Source organism: Coregonus clupeaformis, chromosome 21 (assembly GCF_020615455.1).
Source record: "Coregonus clupeaformis isolate EN_2021a chromosome 21, ASM2061545v1, whole genome shotgun sequence".
NCBI lineage: Eukaryota > Metazoa > Chordata > Actinopteri > Salmoniformes > Salmonidae > Coregonus > Coregonus clupeaformis.
In genome coordinates this window covers 12,414,684-12,430,127 of record NC_059212.1, presented here as the reverse complement: position 1 = coordinate 12,430,127, position 15,444 = coordinate 12,414,684, and the positions used below count along the sequence as shown (strand labels likewise).

At 43.8% G+C, this 15,444-nt stretch overlaps 1 protein-coding gene across 1 annotated transcript in view; it reads right to left on the bottom strand.

Moving 5' to 3' along the window:
- LOC121534930 (amyloid beta A4 precursor protein-binding family B member 1-interacting protein) overlaps positions 1-15,444 on the bottom strand; it is a 48,786-nt gene continuing 33,342 nt past the window's right edge. Inside the window, exons 11-13 of the mRNA XM_041841555.2 lie at positions 4,862-4,960; positions 1,259-1,382; positions 1-865 (exon numbers count right to left, since the gene is read on the bottom strand). Coding sequence (XP_041697489.2) covers positions 765-865; positions 1,259-1,382; positions 4,862-4,960 — 324 coding nt within the window. The 3' untranslated portion in view covers positions 1-764. The remainder of the gene's footprint in view (positions 866-1,258; positions 1,383-4,861; positions 4,961-15,444) is intronic.

The following is a 15,444-nucleotide window of genomic DNA, read 5'->3' as shown; positions in this document are numbered from 1 at the left end:
CGTCCCCCCCAATAATTAATTTAAATAAAAATTAAAAAAAATATATATATATATGATTTTTTTTAAAACTGTGTTAGAGCTGTCAAATCCACAAGTGGCTGCCGGCATTCAACCTAAAGCGGACATTACCATTGGCTGCACGGAGTCGCATAAACAGAAATCCCATGCAGCCTTGTTTACAAGTTCGAACACTGGAATGTGAGATGTAATCTACACCTCCATTAGGATGATAGAAATTCTCATTCTTTTGTTTAATAATTTTTTTATTTGAGCGTAATTATTTCTATATAGCCTGCATTTTCTTGTTCGGAACCATTGGAATGGGTGTGGCTTCGTAACAATGATCGCAAGAGCAGCTGCTCACCGATTTGACGGCTCCAACGCAGTTCCACCTCTGACACCGCCAAAACATCCGCCATGCGTGTCTGCCTTCGCGGGTTAACGCTTGATCTGATTGAATCTAGGCCCTAGGTCTTATTAATTATGCTATATTAAATACAGAAATAACCCAAGAACATGCATCATCAGTCATTGGTTTGGAAATGTCTTCATTACATTCCGTTGTCCAATCATGTAATTTCAGATCAGTTACTTCAAGGAAGGAAGGAAGGGTGTATTTTATTGGAGCAGGGCCCGTCACCTCCAGAGGGTTCTATTTCAGGAAGCATTGTCCATGTAGACTGGGCCTGCCTGTCTGTAGGTAGGTAGGTTGAGAACGTCCTATGGTAGTCATCGGTGGGCATTGAGGGGGTGGAGCTCCTTCTCTAGACCCCAGAGCCCCAACCAGCAGGGGGCGGGGGAATAAAGTCTGGGGGGGGTTCAGGGAGGTACTCCTGAGGGGTGTGTCCATTTGCCCTCGCTGTTGCTGAAGAGAGGAAAACAATATTTATTATTTAGATTATGTTTTGGGGTTGACCATATTATTTTCTGTGTCTGTGTGTGTGTGTGTGTGTTTTTGTTTAACTATCCTTGTGGGTACCAGAAATCCTCACAAGGACAGTAAAACAAGGAACATTTGGACACGAGGAAAATTGCTATTTTAGGCTTAGGGTTAAGGTTAGGGGTTAGGGTTATGGTTATGGTTAGGTTAAGGGTTAAGGTTTAGGGAAAATATAATTTTGAAAGGGAATACATTTTTGGTCCCCACAAGGATGTGTGGATGTATGAAAATGTATGCACTCACTAACTGTAAGTCGCTCAGGATAAGAGCGTCTGCTAAATGACTAAAATGTAAAATGTAAATGTAATTGTGTGTCACCTCTGTGCACAGTAGAAGGTGTGGAAGGGCTGGAGGCAGGCAGACTAGTCAGATGCAGAGTGGAGGTGATGGTTGAGGCTCTCCTCATTGCCGTCTGGTAGTTCTTGTACAGGGTGGTCCCATACTAAACAAAGATAGATAGGTACACACAACATACAGTGGCGTGAAAAATTATTTGCCCCCTTTAAAATTTTCTAAACTTTTGCATATTTTTGATACTGAATGTTATCAGATCTTCAACCAAAACCTAATATTAGATAAAGGGAACCTGACTGAACAAATAACACAACAATTCAAATCAAATCAAATTGTATTTGTCACGCGCCGAATACAACAGGTGATCACAACCTTACCGTGAAATGCTTACTTACAAGCCCTTAACCAACAATGCAGTTCAAGAAATAGAGTTAAGAAAATATTTACGAAATAAACAAAAGTAAAAAATGAAAGCAATAACGAGGCTATATACAGGGGGTACCAGTACCGAGTGAATGTCTGGGGGTGCAGGTTAGTCGAGGTAATTTGTACATGTAGGTAGGGGTAAAGTGACTATGCATAGATAATAAACAGCGAGTAGCAGCAGTGTAAAAACAAAGCGTGGAGTGTCAATGTAAATAGTCCGGGTGGCCATTTGATTAATTGTTCAGCAGTCTTATGGCTTGGGGGTAGAAGCTAAGGAGCCTTTTGGACCTAGACTTGGCGCTCCGGTACCGCTTGCCATGCAGTAGCAGAGAGAACAGTCTATGACTTGGGTGACTGAAGTCTTTGATAATTTTTTGGGCCTTCCTCTGACACCGCCTGGTATAGATGTCCTAGATGGCAGGAAGCTTTGCCCCCGTGTTGTACTTGGCCGTACGCACTACCCTCTGTAGCGCCTTACGGTCGGATGCCGAGCAGTTGCCATACCAGTCGGTGATGCAACCGGTCAGGATGCTCTCGATGGTGCAGCTGTATAACTTTTTGAGGATCTGGGGACCCATGCCAAATATTTTCAGTCTCCTGAGGGGGAAAAGGTGCTGTCGTGCCCTCTTCACGACTGTCTTGGTGTGTTTGGACCATGATAGTTTGTTGGTGATGTGGACACCAAGGAACTTGAAACTCTCCACTACAGCCCCATCAAAACCTGCTCCACTACAGCCCCATCGATGTTAATGGGGGCCTGTTTGGCCCTCCATCTGACGAGTGTCAGAGCCGGTGTAGTAGGATTCAATCTTAGTCCTATATTGACGCTTCCTGTTTGATGGTTTGTCTCTGTGCATAGCGGGATTTCTTATAAGCGTCTGGATTAGTGTCCCGCTCCTTGAAAGCGGCAGCTCTAGCCTTTAGATATATATTACAGTTTTTAATGTCCCGTTGGTAGGATAGTCTCGACCGTAGATCATCCAGTTTGTTTTCCAGTGATAGCACGTTGGCCAATAGAACGGATGGTAGTGGCGGTTTACTCACTCGGCTACGGATTCTCACAAGGCACCCCGACCTTCTCCCCCTGTATCTCCATCTTTTCTTCACGCGAATGACAGGGATTTGGGCCTGGTCTCCGGGAAGCAGAATATCCTTCGCGTCGGACTCATTAAAGAAAAAATCTTTGTCCTTCCTCCGAATCTGCCTCCTCTCCTTGTTCGGGCAGGCTTCGGAGTTCGTCTTCACCGGCCTTCTAGCCACTGTCGCTCCATATCTCATCATTCCATTTGTTTTGTCTTGTCTATTACACACACCTGGTTCATATCCCCTCATTAGTACATGTATAAGTGTTCCCTCGGCCCCCCATGTCCTTGTGGGTGATTGTTTAATGTGAGGAGAGAGTAGCTTGGTTGTATTGCCGGGGTATATTTTCCCTGTGTGCCTGTTTTTGTTCCAGTGCGCCTGTTTTGCACGCTGGACTGTTTGACGCTATCCAGCGTAACTCTGTCCTATGGAATAAACTCTGTATTCTGTGATTAACCCTCCTGCGCCTGACTCCTTCAAATCACCTATCACAGCTGTTCTGATGTAAGAAGCTATTTTCGGTCATAAGAGACGGTAGCAGCAACTTTATGTTCAAAATAAGTTACAAACAATGCGAAAATACTAACAAAATAGCACAGTTGGTTAGGAGCCCGTAAAATGGCAGCCATCCCCTCCGGCGCCTTTATTAATTACATACAATCACACTACCACCAACATGCTTGACCGTTGGTATGGAATGCAGCGTTTGGTTTTCGCCAGGCACAATGGGACCCATGTCGTTCAAAAAGTTATACATCTGTCCATAGAACATTCTTCCAAGAGTCTTGATGATCATCCAGGTGCTTCCAGGTGCTTTAGGGCAAACTTGAGTCAAAATGTTGGATTACATGAATCCCATTATGCCTGGCGAAAACCAAACACTGCATTCCACAGTTAGAACCTCATACCAACGGTCAAGCATGGTGGTGGTAGTGTGATGGTTTGGGGATGCTTTGCTGCCTCAGGACCTGGACGACTTGCCTTAATAGAAGGAATCATGAATTCTGCTCTGTATCAGATCATTCTACAAGAGAATGTTAGGCCATCAGTCTGTGAGCTGAAGCTGAAGCGCAGCTGGGTCATGCAGTAAGACAATTATCCAAAACAGACAAGTCTACATGAAAATGGCTAAAAAGCAACACATTTGAAGTTTTGGAATGGCCTAGTCAAGTCCAGACCTAATGACTTGACTAGGCCATTTGATGGACTGATTCTCCCGATTCTTAAAAAATAAACATTTATTGATTGCTTTTGTTTGTGCTTTTGTTTGACTAGATGACCATTTGGTTTGCTCAATTTGAATTGATTGCTTATTGTTTTTAATTGTTTATTTTTAAATGAATTATTATAAAATGTTGATTTATGTGACATTTTACCTATAAAGAATTTTGAAAAAAACAAACAAATACAATGACCCCAGTCCTACCTACCTACAGATGATGGAACTCTGCTCATTTAGCATTTCTCCAGTCGGTTTCCCCAAGGAGAAAGCATCTACACTACTGTTCAAAGTTTTGGGGTCACTTAGAAATGTCCTTGTTTTCGAAAGAAAAGCAATTTTTTTTGTCCATTAAAATAACAACAAATTGATCAGAAATACAGTGTAGACATTGTTCATGTTGTAAATGGCTATTGTAGCTGGAAACAGCTGATTTTTAAGGGAATATCTACATAGGCGTACAGAGGCCCATTATCAGCAACCATCAGTCCTGTGTTCCAATGGCACGTTGTGTTTGCTAATCCAAGTTTATCATTTTAAAAGGCTAATTGATCATTAGAAAACCCTTTTGCAATTATGTTAGCACAGCTGAAAACTGTTGTGCTGATTAAAGAAGCAATATAACTGGCCTTCTTGAGACTAGTTGAGTATCTGGAGCATCAGCAATTGTGGGTTTGATTACAGGCTCAAAATGGCCAGAAACAAATAACTTTCTTCTGAAACTCGTCAGTACAGTGAATACTATAGTATTTATACCATAGTATACTATAGTATTTTTTCATGTGGGAGTTGCTAGGACCATGCTGGAAAGAATAATATGAAAGGAATATAACCAATAACTGAGCCAGCACAGTTCAGGTTGGCAAGATAGTGTGAAAAGGGTCTAAAAAAAGGCTCACCTTGGCTACTCTGATGGAGTTGACCCAGAGGGAGAGAGTGTGCTCATCATCACAACACAGGAATCGGATGTATTGGGACTCCTTCTGGATCTGAGGATGCTGAAGGGAAAAGAACAGAAAAAATGATATTGATGGTAAGCTCTGCTCTTAGAGCAAAATCTCCTGTGCGTCTGTCACAAAATACTAAATTGATGCTTGATGCAATGCTTCGTCTTTGTTCAAGTAGTCCAGTATTTTTGTTGTTGTTGTAGTTCATCAAAGAGACAACAGTGGGCAACCAATGCTCACATGAGCCAAGCCATTAGAGGAGCACCATTTGTATTGCACTACCATGTTTCAAGTTTCAAGTTTTATTCATTGTACATACAGGATACACATGGTATACACTGTCAAACGTAATGCTTACTTCCATGTGGATCCATGTGGATTGCACGTGAATCCATGTGGATTGCACTACCATGTCCTCAAACCCTCTCACATTAAGAACCTTTCTCAATCATGTTAAGATTGATCCAAGATGGCATAGCAGTGTTGTCGTGTACTCTGTAGTGTGTCCGTGTAAATAGCCTGTTTTTAGTTTTGTCTCTTTTGTATATATTTCTCAATCACACTTTTCATCCTTCAACTAAATATACTTTCCTGCAACCCGCCTCACCCAATATGGAACGGATTATATTATTTATTTTACCTTTTTATCCAGAACCTCCAGTTGAAACTAGCCAGCTAGCCAGCTAACTAGCTAACTAGCCTATTGCTATTAGCCACTGTTAGCGGTTTTCACCATTGTCTGTGGCCTGCATTACCTACCAGCTAGCTCTAGCCTGGACTATTATCGGCCAGTCTGCACAGCGCGCTATCGACCAAGAACATATTGGAATTTCTGCAGAATCACTGAATCACTGGATCTTAACACCAGATCATCGCAACTAGCTAGCTGCAACCGGATGGATGTTGTTGGCTAATCACCACCGCCCCCGAAACAAGCACCAGTTAGCCTTGAGCTAGCCTCGAGCCAGGCCCATCTCCCGGCTATCTACCTCTCTGTCAACCGGACGGGACCTCCTAGTGTCGACATGGAGCCCCGCCGATCCATCACGACTGGTCTGCCAACGTAATCGTCTGATGTGGTTTCAACAGGCTTCCCGTTGCGATGACCATGAAGATCCATCTGCTAGCCCCGGCCTGCTAGCACACGCAATCAACAGCCGTGCTTCCTGTTCGCCTGTGCTGTAGCAGCCATTCGAACTGCTCCCGGTCTCACCTATTGCTGTTCACTGGACCTTATGATCACTCAGCTGCACAGCTGATGCCTGCTGGACTGTTCCTTTACACGGTACCCCCATCCTGTTTATCTGTCCTGTTTATCTGTTTAGCCTCAGCCCAAACTTTCATCGCCATTACCAGTTGTTGTCTTAGCTCTCTCGAATAACACCTGTGAATGCTTTATGCCTCTCTCCCATGTCAATATGCCTTGCCTATTGCTGTTCCAGTTAGTTCTTATTGTACAATTTCACAGTAGAGCCCCCAGTCCCGCTCAACCAGCCTCAGGGAGCTCCTTTGTCCCACCCCCCATACACATGGAGACCGGCTCAATCGGTGCCTCCAGTGATGCTATCTCGTTCATAGTTACCCAATGCTTAGGTTTACCTCCACTGTAATCATATCCTTCCATATCCTTGTCTGTACATAATGCCGTAAAAGCCTTGTTTTTTTGCATGTTAACATCAGAAGCCTCCTCCCTAAGTTTGAGTTACTCACTGCGTTAGCACACTCTGCCAACCCTGATGTTCTAGCAGTGTCTGAATCCTGGCTTAGGAAGACCACCAAAAACTCTGAAATGTCCATCTCCAACTACAACATTTTCCATCTAAATAGGACTGCCAAAGAGGACTGTAGAGAGAGCCTGCAGAGCTCTATCATACTATCCAGATCTGTGCCCAAACAGTTTGAGCTTCTACTTCTAAAAATCCACCTATCCAGAAATAAGTCTATCACTGTTGCCGCTTGCTACAGGCCCCCCTCAGCCCCCAGCTGTGCCCTGGACACCATATGTGAATTGATTGCCCCCCATCTATCCTCAGATTTCGTACTGCTTGGTGACCTAAACTGGGATATGCTTAACACCCCGGCCGTCCTACAATCTAAACCAGATGCCCTCAATCTCACACAAATTATCAAGGAACCTACCAGGTACAACCCTAAATCCGTAAACACGGGCACCCTCATAGATATCATCCTGACTAATTTACCCTCTAAATACACCTCCACTATCTGCGTCCGTAATGGGTCCGCGGTCAAACTACCACCCCTCATCACTGTCAAACGCTCCCTAAAACAATTCAGCGAGCAGGCCTTTCTAATTGACCTGGCCCGGGTATCCTGGATGGATATTGACCTCATTCCGTCAGTAGAGGATGCCTGGTTGTTCTTTTCTTTAAAAGTGCTTTCCTCTCCATCTTAAATAAGCATGCCCCATTCAAAAAATTCAGAACTAAGAACAGATATAGCCCCTGGTTCACCCCAGACTTGACTGCCCTTGACCAGCACAAAAACATCCTGTGGCGTACTGAATTAGCATCGAACAGCCCCCGTGATATGCAACTTTTCAGGGAAGTCAGCAACCAATATACACAATCAGTTAGGAAAGCAAAGGCTAGCTTTTTCAAACAGAAATGTGCATCCTGTAGCACTAACTCCAAAAGGTTTTGGGACACTGTAAAGTCCATGGAGAATAAGAGCACATCCTCCCAGCTGCCCACTGCACTGAGGCTAGGAAACACTGTCACCACCGATAAATCTACGATAATCGAGAATTTCAATGAACATTTTGCTACGGCTGGCCATGCTTTCCATCTGGCTTTCCATCTGGCTTTCCATCTGGCCTAAAACACTTCAGCGAGCAGGCCTTTCTAATTGACCTGGCCCGGGTATCCTGGATGGATATTGACCTCATTCCGTCAGTAGAGGATGCCTGGTTGTTCTTTAAAAATGCTTTCCTCTCCATCTTAAATAAGCATGCCCCATTCAAAAAATTCAGAACTAAGAACAGATATAGCCCCTGGTTCACCCCAGACTTGACTGCCCTTGACAGCACAAAAATATCCTGTGGCGTACTGAATTAGCATCGAACAGCCCCCGCGATGTGCAACTTTTCAGGGAAGTCAGCAACCAATATACACAATCAGTTAGGAAAGCAAAGGCTAGCTTTTTCAAACAGAAATGTGCATCCTGTAGCACTAACTCCAAAAAGTTTTGGGACACTGTAAATTCCATGGAGAATAAGAGCACCTCCTCCCAGCTGCCAACTGCACTGAGGCTAGGAAACACTGTCACCACAGATAAATCTACGATAATCGAGAATTTCAATAAGCATTTTGCTACGGCTGGCCATGCTTTCCATCTGGCTACCCCACCAGCTCTGCACCCCCCCACAATCTGGACCCTTTCTTTCTCAAATTAGCCGCCGAAATTGTAGCAACCCCTATTACTAGCCTGTTCAACCTGTTCAATCATCTGAGATCCCCAGAGATTGGAAAGCTGCCGCGATCATCCCCCTCTTCAAAGGGGGTGACACTCTAGATCCAAACTGTTACAGACCTATATCCATCCTGCCCTGCCTTTCGAAAGTATTTGAAAGCCAAGTTAACAAACAGATCACCGTCCATTTCGAATCCCACCGTACCTTCTCCGCTATGCAATCTGTTTTCCGAGCTGGTCATGGGTGCACCTCAGCCACGCTAAAGGTCGTAAACGATATTATAACCGCGATCGATAAAAGACAGTACTTAATTGACCTGGCCAAGGCTTTCGACTCTGTCAATCACCACATTCTGATTGGCAGACTAAATAGCCTTGGTTTCTCAAATGACTGCCTCGCCTGGTTCACCAACTACTTCTCAGATAGAGTTCAATGTGTCAAATCGGAGGGCCTGTTGTCTGCCAATGGGGGTGCCACAGGGTTCAATTCTCGGGCCGACTCTATTCTCTGTGTATATCAATGATGATGTCGCTCTTGCTGCTGGTGACTCTCAGATCCACCTCTACGCAGACTGTGTTAACAAACCTCCAAACGAGCTTCAATGCCATACAACACTCCTTCCGTAGCCTCCAACTGCTCTTAAACGCTAGTAAAACTAAATGCATGCTCTTCAATCGAACGCTGCTTGCACCCGCCTGCCCGACTACAATCACTACTCTCGGTGGGTCTGACTTAGAATATGGGGACAACTACAAATACCTAGGTGTCTGGTTAGATCATAAACTCTCCTTCCAGACTCACATTAAGCATCTCCAATCCAAAGTTAAATCTAGAATTGGCTTCCTATTTCGCAACAAAGCCCCCTTCACTCATGCTGCCAAACATGCCCTCGTAAAACTGACTATCCTACCGATCCTTGACTTCGGCGATGTCATTTACAAAATAGCCTCCAACACTCTACTCAGCAAATTGGATGTAGTCTATCACAGTGCCATCCGTTTTGTCACCAAAGCCCCATATACTACCCACCATTGTGACCTGTACGCTCTCGTTGGCTGGCCCTCACTACATATTCGTCGCCAAACCCACTGGCTCCAGGCCATCTATAAATCACTGCTAGGCAAATCCCCGCCTTAGCTTAGCTCATTGGTCACTATAGCAACACCCACCCGTAGTATGCGCTCCAGCAGGTATATCTCACTGGTCATCCCCAAAGCCAACACCGCCTTTGGCCGCCATTCCTTCCAGTTCTCTGCTGCTAATGACTGGAACGAGCTGCAAAAATCTCTGAAGCTGGAGACTCATCTCCCTCACTAACTTTAAGCATCAGTTGTCAGAGCAGCTTACCGATCACTGCACATGTACACAGCCCGTCTGTAATTAACACACCCAACTACCTCATCCCCATATTGTTATTTATTTTGCTCATTTGCACCCCAGTATCTCTATTTGCACATCTTCTTCTGCACATCTATCACTCCAGTGTTAATACTAAATTGTAATTATTTTGCACTATGGCCTATTTATTGCCTTACCTCCATAACGTACTACATTTGCACACACTTTATATAGATTTTCTATTGTGTTATTGACTGTATGTTTTGTTTTATCCCATGTTTTTATTGCACTGCTTTGCTTTATCTTGGCCAGGTCGTAGTTGTAAATGAGAACTTGTTCTCAACTGGCTTACCTGGTTAAATAAAGGTGAATTAAAAAAAGAAAAAGAAAAAGAATGCCTGAACATTCTCATACACTCAAAATAAAGGATGAGTAAAACATAAAGGCTCTAATTTGAACCATAACTTTGTTGCCTGTTTGAAATCAAATCACTTATTTGATGATAAACTCTTCTTTTACAAACTTTTTGGCTTTACACTTAGAAACAAGCTATCTAGAACCTAGAAGGGTTTTTCGGCTGTCCCCATAGGATAACTTTTTGAATAACCTTTTGGTTCCCGGTAGAACCCCTTTGGTTCCAGGTAGAACCCTTTTGGGTTCCATGTAGGCCCCTTTCCACAGAGGGTTCTACATGGAACCCAAAAGGGTTCTACGTGGAACCAAAAAGGTTTCTCCCTGGAACCAAAAAGGGTTCTTCCTGTGGGGACAGCCGAAGAACCCTTTTGGAACCCTTTTTGAGTGTAGAGGATTATTTATTTTTTAAATGGACAGAAATCAATTCTGGTCATATGTTGTTTTTATGAATCATACAGTTTAAATATAAGCTACAATTCAAGGTAAACAGTAACTTAAGTTAACTTCTGTAATGTACCTTTAAAAACAGATACAGTGGGGAAAAAAAGGTCCCCCCATTCACTAGGTCCCCCCGTGTGGTTCTGGGATTTTTGCTCACCGTTCTTGTGATCATTTTGACCCCACGGGGTGAGATCTTGCGTGGAGCCCCAGATCGAGGGAGATTATCAGTGGTCTTGTATGTCTTCCATTTCCTAATAATTGCTTCCACAGTTGATTTCTTCAAACCAAGCTGCTTACCTATTGCAGATTCAGTCTTCCCAGCCTGGTGCAGGTCTACAATTTTGTTTCTGGTGTCCTTTGACAGCTCTTTGGTCTTGGCCATAGTGGAGTTTGAAGTGTGACTGTTTGAGGTTGTGGACAGGTGTCTTTTATACTGATAACAAGTTCAAACAGGTGCCATTAATACAGGTAACGAGTGGTGGACAGAGGAGCCTCTTAAAGAAGAAGTTACAGGTCTGTGAGAGCCAGAAATCTTGCTTATTTGTAGGTGACCAAATACTTATTTTCCATCATAATTTGCAAATAAATTCATAAAAAATCCTACAATGTGATTTTCTGGATTTTTTTCTCTAATTTTGTCTGTCATAGTTGACGTGTACCTATGATGAAAATTACAGGCCTCTCTCATCTTTTAAGGTGGGAGAACTTGCACAATTGGTGGCTGACTAAATACTTTTTTCCCCCACTGTAATTGTCAGACATGGTTCTGCAAGTAACTGACATAAATATTAAACAACCAACACTGAAAAGCCACCAAAGTACCTGTCAAACATGGGAAAACCATACTATCCACATACTTTTGAATTAACATAAATATAAAATATTTCCAACGTGGTCTCAGGGCAATTCGTATGATTCTGTACGTAAATCTATGACACTCAATTTAGTATGCTATATACATTATGGATGTAATAGCGATCATATGTCTCACCCGGTCATACAATAGCATACGGATTGGATGATCAACTTATCATACATCTTGGGCAGGTATAGTATTATACGTCTTTCATTGAGACCAGGTTGCTTGTTCCACTGTAACAACAAATGAGAATTATGGGGACCATTTACATTGGCGGTTAGGGGAACAAACGACAAAGGTTAGGTTAATTTACAAAAAAAGATTAGGGGAACTAAAACGACAAAGGTTAGGTGAATTTACGTAGCAGGTTAGGCAGAGGAGGCTGGTAAGGGGAGGACAGCTCATAATAATGGCTGGCATGGAGTAAATGGAATGGTAACATACACAAGGAAACCATGTGGTCAGTGTGGCTAAATATAAGCGTGAGGAAGAGGCAAAGCGAGAGGATTAATTCCGCCCAATATCTGTCTGCGCGAGAAATAAAGCGATGAGAGAGAGGGTCGTATTTGATCAACAACATTTTTTTATTGCTAATTTGCTACGTGAGACTTATTTGATCCAATAGAAGTTTCGTAATGTTTAGGTTGTTACAAATGAACTGATATAAATGGACGCTTTTGGAATTCCGGCAACTTTGAGAAAAAATATTTTATATCGGAGTTGTATCTGTTGTTCACACACGTAAGTGCCCTCTCATTGGCTAGAATGTTCCCACCTGATCTCACCTCCTCCTGCCAGCCTTCCTTCTTTGTGGACATTCATCTCCTAGCAACCAATTCCATGAGCAGCAGCACTTAAGAAGAGGCCCTCCTTAAATTGCAATTTTTGTAAAAACAAAGTATTTTATTGCATTGCTGTGTTCTGTCCATCTAGTAGAAATGGTTCTTGCAAGACTCATCTGCTGAATCATCAGGCAACTCAAGGAAGGAATAGGATAGGAGGACTATAAATCCAACAAGGACAACAATAAGAATTAGGACATAGATAAACAAACACAAAACCAACAGAGGGAGAAAGAGGAAGGATTATAAGGAAACAAGCATTCAGACGAGCAAACAACCAAGCAAAAGAGCACTTGGAAAGGAGGTAGAAACATTCCGAACATTGAGAGAGTATCTTAATTTATGTGTAATGTGTTGATTAATTGGAAAACACATTTAATATCTTTATTTGTATAATTCATAAAAGTGCATTCATCAAGAGGCACATGCACATCATTCTAGAGCAGTGTCACCATGGAGATGAATATGGATGCATTCTCTAAGCATTTTTTTCAGAGACCTTTCCATCACGTATCCTGAAAATGTTATAAGTGAATCAGGAAAAAATAAATTCAAAAATAAATTGCTAAGAGAATCCCCAAAGGCTTGATCCTAAAAGCAAACAAGGAAATAAAAGGAGACCTTTCGTTCTACATGGATTATCCTAATGCTTGGCACACAGCTCTCCACAAGACCAACAATGAACTTAAAATGTCAGAAAACAGAACATTGAGGCAACTGTGCATTGATTCCACCCCTAAATGTAACATTAATATTTATAATAACGGCACTGTGATGGTTCAAGTTTCGGAGACCAGTCTGGATCAATTTGTCCACTACTTTGACCAAATAAAACCTCTTGTTGCTGAACTTAAAACCACTCCACTGTCACTACCTACAACAGCCTCCACTCCCTCTGTGCCCCAGTATGTAGTCCCCAGTGTCCCTCTCCCTCCCTCGCCTGCAGCAGACATAGCCCTGAGCATGCCTCTCTCACACGTGACACCTGCAGTACCGCAGCATCTTATAGAGGAGGAGATCAGCCTGGTGCGTCAGCATAGGGATGAGATCCGGGAGCTGCAGTGTACAATGAAAAATGTTGAAAAGGACAACCAGGCTCTCAGGATGGAAGTGCGCAGACTTAGAGAGGAACTGTCCAGCACAGCCAACACCAGCCACATGCACGACCTCCAGAAGGAGCTACAGTACATGAGCTAAGGCAGGAATTTCTCAGCCACCACCATCCACTCTACAAAGAGTCCCACAAAAACCAAGGATCAGGCCAACAGCTGAATCAAAACCCACCAACCAACCCAACCAACCAACCAACCCAACCAAACTTTGCACAAATAAAAAGGTGACAAAGTTATGGTGCCCCACAACAGAGAGAGCTATGGAGCTCTTGACTGTGGCCCAGCTTGGCTCCCCGAGCCATATCATAATTCACACAAGGACCAATGACCTGCATGCCCAACAGGAGAGGGTGGCCACATCACTAGGGGGAGTGATAGAGAGGGTCTCCACCATCTTCCCCCTTGCGAAGATAGTAATATCTACCCTGCTCCAGAGGAGAGACTTCCACCATGCCACCATCCAGAGGGTAAATGCCAGCCTCTCTCGGGACTGTGTGCTATGGGCCAACGTACACCTGGCCCACCATCCCACCCTCAGCCTGCACTGTGTTTATGACAATGTACACCTGTACAAAGAGACAGTCCCCACCTTCACCAGGACGTTAAAGGATGTTGCTCCGGGTGGCCAGTCCACCTCACCCCACAGGAGCAGCAGACCAGCCACCAACTCCCTGAGACAAATCAGATGCTCCTTTAGACCTGTATCTGGAGGCACTTCACAGAGACTGGAGAACAGCCAGCAACACTGCCCCCCACACCACCCTCTACCACTTCTCTCCCAGGAACTGTATGCAGACACACTGAGCTATGCCCAAGCCATACATAGTAAAGAGGCCCCATGAAGAGTTTGGAGCATCGCCGGCCACACTGCTCTCCACACCACCCTCTTTAATTCCCCCTACAACCTCCCTCCCATGCTACCAGACCCGGTCCTTCACAGCACAGCTCTACCAGACCTGACCAATCACAGCACAGCTCTACCATACCAGGCCCACCTCAACTCAGCCCAGCTCTACACAGCACCGACCACTACCCTAGGGTCTGGCAAAACTCTGTTGAGGGTAGTGCACCACATGATGCAGTCCACGCCATGTATCATTCACATCATCAGCCTACATATGCTGAGAGTTTGGAGCTTTGCCAGCCACACTACATACCATACCACCCTCCTCAATTCCCCTACAACCTGTTAGCTCTTATGGGAATGAGCTGAATACCCCCATGACTTTAAATATCATTGAGAGCTTGGGCTAATGCACCTAAATGTGAGAAGTATGATTTAAAAAATTTACACAATTGACATTTGGGTACAGGACTAGTGTCCTGACATTCTGGTTCTCTCGAAAACATGGTTAAATGGTTCTGTATCTGATAAAGACATTGAAGTAAGTGATTATAATGTATTTAGATGTGACATATTACAGAAAGGGGGAGGAGTGGCCATATACAGTGAGGGGAAAAAAGTATTTGATCCCCTGCTGATTTTGTACGTTTGCCCACTGACAAAGAAATGATCAGTCTATAATTTTAATGGTAGGTTTATTTGAACAGTGAGAGACAGAAGAACAACAAAAATCCAGGAAAACGCATGTAAAAAATGTTATAAATTGATTTGCATTTTAATGAGGGAAATAAGTATTTGACCCCCTCTCAATCAGTGTCACGAATTCAGCCGAGGCTGCCCCTCCTCCTTGCTCGAGCAGGCTTCGGCGTTCGTCGTCACCGGAGTACTAGCTACTACCGATCCATGTGTCTATGTTCGACTTGTTTTGTCTTTATTGGTCACACCTGTTTCCCATCATGTAGTTATGTCTTCCCTATTTAACCCTCTGTCTCACACTGTGTGTTGTGCGTGTTTGTTCATGTTTTGGTTGTCGTTAGTGTGCGGGTTTGTTCCTCCCTGCGTGGAGGTTTTGTTCATTGATTTACCTACGAGTAAAGTATGCTTTTTCGATTAGCTCTGTGTCCTGCGCCTGACTTCGTCTACCGCATACACTGACGCCTTGACAGAAACACAGAAACACGCACCATAATATGGAGTCAGCAGGTACAGCAATGCCAGCCGGATCGATGGAGGAACGCGTCCAACAACAAGCGGC